At 39.4% G+C, this 6561-nt stretch overlaps 1 protein-coding gene across 1 annotated transcript; it reads right to left on the bottom strand.

Annotated features, from left to right (window-relative positions):
• Positions 1-765: 765 nt before the first annotated feature.
• Positions 766-5427, bottom strand: bcas2 (BCAS2 pre-mRNA processing factor). Its single transcript, XM_053625612.1, has 7 exons — positions 5271-5427; positions 4521-4613; positions 4352-4422; positions 2646-2807; positions 2503-2553; positions 1236-1316; positions 766-1137 (listed from the first exon to the last, which is right to left on the bottom strand). Exons 1-7 carry the CDS (start codon positions 5361-5363, stop codon positions 1011-1013), a joined length of 678 nt encoding a protein of 225 aa, XP_053481587.1. The 5' UTR covers positions 5364-5427; the 3' UTR covers positions 766-1010.
• Positions 5428-6561: the final 1134 nt, after the last annotated feature.

The raw sequence follows: 6561 nt of genomic DNA, 5'->3' as shown, positions 1-6561 counted from the left end.
GAACAAATAATATCATAGAATTCAGGCAATTTTACTGGGGTTATCTCATACAGTGTGGCAAGTAATAATCTGGAAAGACCTTTGTAATATCACAGTCTAAAACTGGATTTAAAGAGAAGCAAATCAGTAAATGAATCACATGAAAATGAATCACACGAATATGAATCACACGAATATGAATCACACGAATATGAATCACACGAAAATGTATTATATGAAAATGAATAAACAGATTTAAAAAAACAAAGTGATTTTATAGACTAACAAACTAATCAAAGAAAACCTGTAACAGGTTCAGAGTCTGGTTCAGATTACAGTTTAAAAAAAAAGGAACAGAAAGTTTGAACCACTATTTCCTGTGTGGATAAAACATGACAGGCAGCAGTCTGCTTGGCTTCACTGTTGCTAAAAGAGGTCAAAATAGACCCTACTTATAGGAAATGTATAGAGAAACTTCCTACAAATAAAGCTAGCTAATTAAATTCGAGGTGGAAATGCATGTTTCGATATCCAGTGTTTAGTACGGACTATTTTGTAGAAGTTAAATCTTAAAAGAATACTGAGATTATTTAAGTAGTAATAAGTAAACTTGCCGATATTAATTCACATTTTTCAGAATCTACAAAATAGTCCTCAGTGGTAGTCAAAGTTTCAGATAATATTCAATTAAACGATTCTTTTGTTTAAAACGTTCATTTATTGCATTCTATAAAAAGTTTAAAGAATTGGTTAACATTCTCACACACACACAAAAAAACAAACAACCAAACAAAAAACCCCACAAACATACAAACCAACTGTATTGTACAGTAGTGAGCTTTCAAAAACGTCAAACACGTCAAATACTCAGGCTTCGATACCATTTCCCCTGCTCACTTCACAGTACGGAAACAAATCTCCACGCTCTCTCTGAAATGTCTTTTCTGCAGACTTTGCATCATTTTGGGATTTTTTTTTTGACAGTGCATCCATCTGTTGTTCCAGATTGTGCTGGACAGGCATGTCACATACTAGAAGTCCTGTCGGATGTTCTCCTTGTTCTCTTCTCCCTGCTGCTGCCTCAGCTGGTTAACGTCGTTCTCCAGCTGCACGATGGCTCGCTCGATCTCGTAGTTCTTACTCACAAGGGACACCCAGCTGTCAGATTTAACAAAACAACACAGTTATAGTCTACAAAGTAAATGGAGCTTAAATAAGTTGAATATTAGTAAACTTTTTATATTCAAAACACAGACTTGGACTCCAGTTCTCGCAGTTTGGCCCCGCCAGTGAGCTGATCGTTCTTCCGCTGCCAGTTTAAGTCCTGAATGTGCTTCCTGTAACAGCAGCAATAAATCGTGTTATGAAATTGAGCCAGGATTAACCGCAGGAACTAAAGTATAAATGTTTCCATGTGTAAAGAATCGATCGTGTAGAAACTTCATAATACTAATCATCAGAGCGCACGAACATACGCTGGTTGGGACGCTCGTCCATCGTGGACCCAACGCGCACACCTTCACACACTCATTCACACCTAGGGGCAATGTAGCATAGCCAATCCGCCTATCTGCTGCCATCACCCAGTCAAAATTATTACAATCTCACCAGTCTCGAGCAATTACCATATTTTTTATGACTCATCACAGGACTGATTCAAGTAAAATATCTCCCAGTTCTAACAGTGATGTACAATAGCCAAGTTTCCATCAACTTCATACATATTATACAAACATGAGACGAGCACGTAGATGGATTCGCCATGAGTCGCTCGGTGAGTCGAGCACGTAAACGGAGTCAAGCATGTAAACGGATTCGCTCTGAGTCACTCGGTGAGTCGAGCACGTAAACAGATTTGCTCTGAGTCACTCGGTGAGTCGAACACGTAAACGGATTCGCTCAGAGTCGCTCGGTGAGTCGAGCACGTAAACGGATTCGCTCCGAGTCGCTCGGTGAGTCGAGGATGTAAACTGACTGGTACTGAGTCACAGTGAGTCGTGTGTATGGTTGTGCTGAGAAGTTTCATCATACTTTTGGGTTCTCATACCCAGCCCAATCAGCTCCATCCACAGATTTCAGGAAAATGGAATGTTTTCCAGTCTTACTTAATTTACAAGTTTAATTTTTTGATTTACATTGAAAGAAAAGAGAAAAAAAGGTACACAGACCTTTTTATTTACTGAATGTTATTTCCTACAAAAAAAAAAAAAAAACAACACTATAGCAATTTGCTTTACATAAAAATACTAAGTTAGTTTTGCTGTTTTTCTCCATGCAAAGCAAACAAAAACCCACTACAGCTCACAACTGAAACGCATAGCAATGACCGGCTGACTTTGTTAAGAGCACAAACATGATTTGCACTGAAAAAGTAATAAACAGAATTAACTAAACAGAATTAAACTAATAAAAGGTTCTTATCCTCTCCTCAGTCCAGCTGTAAACCTCCCCCCTTGCCCAATGATGTGGATGTAAGAAAATCCGCAAAAAAACAAAAAACTATTCACATCAGAAGTTACTTACCTAACCATCTGCAGCTCCTTCTGTGCGTTTTCAATCATGAACGCCAAGTTGCTATTGATCCCAAACAAATAAAAATCAGTATGAGAAGCAGGATGCACAATAAGCTTTTCTGAAAACAGTCTCAAGTCTATTCGGATACGTACTCATTAGCCACCTTCCAGGCATTGGTGCCGTACTGTGCCATGAGTTCCAGGTTCTCTATGCGCACTGCCTGGTGCTCCAGCTGGGCCATCGAGTTATTCACACAATCCTGCCACGCCGTCATGTCATTCTTCTGGCCTGATGATGGGGCGGGCAACTCGTATCTGAAATCGCGCACACAGATGTTGCATTACAAAAGAACGAGGCGAATCAAGTGAGGTATTTTAAATGGTAGATTAAATATTAGATTAAGAGTAGATTAATAGTAGAATATTAAAGGTGATTGGTAGTTGAGGTGAGTGTGGAGCGAGTAAGAGATCCAGAATGTGAGTGGATAAAGATCGTACAATAAAGACAGATGGGAGGGAAAAGGAGAGCATCAATAATACACATACATCTCTATCCCCTAAACTGAGTATTTATGATCCTATATGCAGTGTATAGAAAAGGGGACCCAGGCAGGCCTATATTTAGACTCCCAGCAATAGATGGAGAGACTTACAGGGTTGCGTGCGGACAAAGAAACAGCAGAAATATTTAAGAAATATCCTGACTGCATGTTATATATATATTATATATATATATATATATATATATATATATATATAATATATATATATATATATATATATATATATATATATAAAATTACACCCACAGAAGGACTAGAAACCTGGGCACAAGTGACACAGCAAAAAGGTTTTGAAAACACTCAGGACTGCCTAGCCGAAATTCACATTTCCTCAAGCCTACGACTGAACTTCTCAGACGTTCCATCTAAAAGATTCTGTTTCTGTAAATTCACAGCATTGTGAACAACTGTGCTCTGCTCAACTGGTTGAATTAAAAGCTCTCACTACAGTGTGCCAACTGGTTAAGGGTAGAATTGCTAATAAACCATCCATCCATCCATCTTCTATACCGCTTATCCAATTCAGGGTCACGGGGGAACCTGGAGCCTATCCCAGGGAGCATCGGGCACGAGGCGGGGTACACTAAACTTAGCTGGGCCGATGCTCTACCTCTTGCACTATTGAAGTATCACATGCAGACTAACAGAAATGCGTACAGGTCGACCCATACCTCTGCCATACTGGAGGGGTCCCTAAAAAGGACCAGCTCTGGAGCAATTGGAAATGGAACTTAAGGCTTACGTGCAACAACTAACCGCTATACGTAAAGCTATCTATTTTCAGGAAAAGAGTAAGGAACCACGAGAAGAAGCAGAAGCGTCCGGACCAGTTGCTGCTGGAGATGAAACATGATGTGCCAAAAGAGGACCCATATGACATGTGTCTCGACTTGGCCGCTGATTCATCAGAGGAAAAAGCCACCAGCTCCTCAAGCGAGGACGAAGAAGAAGAGTGATGAGCCATGCCCTGGGTGCAAGTGCTAGCCTAACCTCTCCCTGAGGGTGACCTTCTACGATACACAAAGTATCTGGGTTGAAGAGTAACATCATTGTGAGAGAAAGAGTCTTTATGTTACTACTTTTAAGTATCTGATTTGATATAATCACTGTCGAAGTATACGGATCAGGGAGACAGGATCTCTTACTCCTTCCTAGTCAACTATGGAAGGAGATGTTTGGTCCTGAGAGAGAACTCCCTAGGACAATTTGTCAGAACAGCAGTCTTAGTCGACAGATTTGACAGCATCAAACCTTCAGCACGTGTTCTCTCAGATAATGCGTCCCTGCGCGATTTACCTCTTCATGCTGAGAAGCTCCATGGGCTGACGCGCGGCAAGTCTCTCAAACTCGTTCTTCATGATCTCAGTCTGTATGAGGAATACAAAGAAGAATTGAATTGTCAATTGAATTTACCCGGCGTACAATCACCAAGATAAAGCCACATTAGAAGTCTGATAGAACCCACTTCAAAAGCTGAGAAATCCGGCGTCGGCAGGTAACTCAGGTAATTTTTCGTAGGTCTGTATCTCCGGGTTTCCTCCTCCACCAAAGCAGCAGCCTGCAGAACAGATCCTGGTTAAGGACATCTTATAGAAGTGATGAAAAGTATGGGAGAGTATAGAACATCGGGTCTCGGAATGGAGTTCGGGGCCCCCAGGGGCCTGTGAAATTTTGTATTTTTTTTACTTTGTTGTTACAGTGGTGGAAGTTACAACCTACACGCTCAAAGATATTATAATTAAGGGTCCAAACCCCAGTCAACTCAGACCTGTGTTCCATCAGAGGAAACTTCAGGATGAGAAAGCTCTATGGATCGAAGTCATAGTATTTAAGCAATCAAAATAATGTAAATGAAATAAAACCATTTCCAACCACTAAGTGGTTTCACCGGAATTTATTTTACACTTAAAGTGGTCCATAAAAGCTAAAAGTTTGAGAACCTACTGGTATAGAATAACCAGATCAGTGCTTTAAGCATTTTATTCAAACAAACAAACAAACAAATAAACAAACAACATTTTGAAGGTTTTGATGTTACATGATAACCAAAACTCAATAAAATCCTAAGCTTTTCTTTTACTATTCATGCTTTATAGAAGAACTCTTTCAAATTAGCTTGCTAGCTATACAGCTTGCTACTACTAACATTAGCTTACATTTTCACTCGCTGTTAAACTCTTTATCAAACTCTGATAACGATATGTTATGTACTTACTGCTTCTCTAACACCAGGAGCATCGTAGCCCTGGTCAAAATACGGCAAAGCGTCAACAAACACTTCACCGGCTACAGACGAAGCTCCAGCCATATTGAGACAGCGTTACTACAGCACGCTTTCACATTCACTTCTTTCTTTCTTTTTTCCCCACCAATATTCCGACACATCCCGCCTCCTACACTGTCATTGGTTATCAACTCATGCTCGAGGAAAAAAGAACCAATCGTAATGGCTGATTTTTGGAACGAAATACAAGGATACCAAATCCTGTGTTAGAGGCGTGGCTTGTCAAACTCGGGATGGTGAAAATGTTTTTTTCTTCAAATGGTTTAATGCTAACGTGCGCCACCTAGCGCTCTGGAGGATGGAAAGGTATTACACACATTACATTACATTACACTGCATTATCTATCTATCTATCTATCGAAAAAATTATACAGCACCCATTGCAAATCAGATTTATTGTCAAAATTTACAGACGTTCAGCTGTTTGTAATGAACAAATCAAACAAAAGCAATTGAAATAGTTCAACACAATGGATGCTTCAATTGGTTTCTCCCAATTCAACTGAAAATGCAACTTATGATTCCTCCAGTTTCAAAATTCTTCACCCCCTTCCTGGGAAGCAACTTTAGTACTTAGTAGAGCACCCTTTTACTGTTATGACCTTCTGCAATCGAGATGCATAGCCAGACACCAGCTTACAGCAGCGTTCCTGAGGAATCTTAGCCCAGTTCAGGAATATTCTTGGGTTTGCGTGCTGCAACCGCCTTCTTCAAATCCCACCAGAGATTTTCTATGGGGTTCTGTGACTGTGATGGCCCTGTAGAATCTTCCAGACTTATTCTGCAAATGAAGCCTTAGTGGAATTTGAGGTATGCTTAGGATCACGGTCCTGTTGGATATTTGAACGACACCAGAGCTTCAGCTTCTTCAGTTTTCCTTGCACCTGTATATAAAACATTCGCTTTTCTGGTTTTCTATGAAAGCATTTTATTTAAACATATGGCAAAACACTATAGTTATTATGCAGAGCAGTTATGTAAACCTATATAAAATGTAAAAGCATAAAAAAAGAAAGGTTTTGTACACTTTATTCACAAACACTTAGATTAAAAAAAAGAATATGAAAAGATAAAAGTCAATTTATGGACTTATAAAAGGAGCATGAGCAGTGTGCCTCAGAGGTATTATTATTATTATTATTATTATTATTATTATTACTACTACTATTACATTTATAAATACATCAATTCCGAAAGTGATGAAAAGCACCTCTTCATTTCT

Source organism: Ictalurus furcatus, chromosome 5 (assembly GCF_023375685.1).
Source record: "Ictalurus furcatus strain D&B chromosome 5, Billie_1.0, whole genome shotgun sequence".
NCBI lineage: Eukaryota > Metazoa > Chordata > Actinopteri > Siluriformes > Ictaluridae > Ictalurus > Ictalurus furcatus.
The sequence above is the reverse complement of the archived record's forward strand: the minus strand, read 5'-3'. Positions and strand labels throughout refer to the sequence as shown.

What these genes read in the sequence shown, in the direction of transcription:
- bcas2 (XM_053625612.1), bottom strand. Translation starts at nt 5,363, where the DNA reads ATGGCTGGAGCTTCGTCTGTAGCCGGTGAAGTGTTTGTTGACGCTTTG. An exon ending in AAGGAGCTGCAGATGGTTAG is followed by an intron (nt 1,317 to 2,502) that starts GTAAGTAACTTC and finishes CTGCTGTTACAG; the next exon opens with GAAGCACATTCAGGACTTAA. An exon ending in CTGCGAGAACTGGAGTCCAA is followed by an intron (nt 1,138 to 1,235) that starts GTCTGTGTTTTG and finishes TAAATCTGACAG; the next exon opens with CTGGGTGTCCCTTGTGAGTA.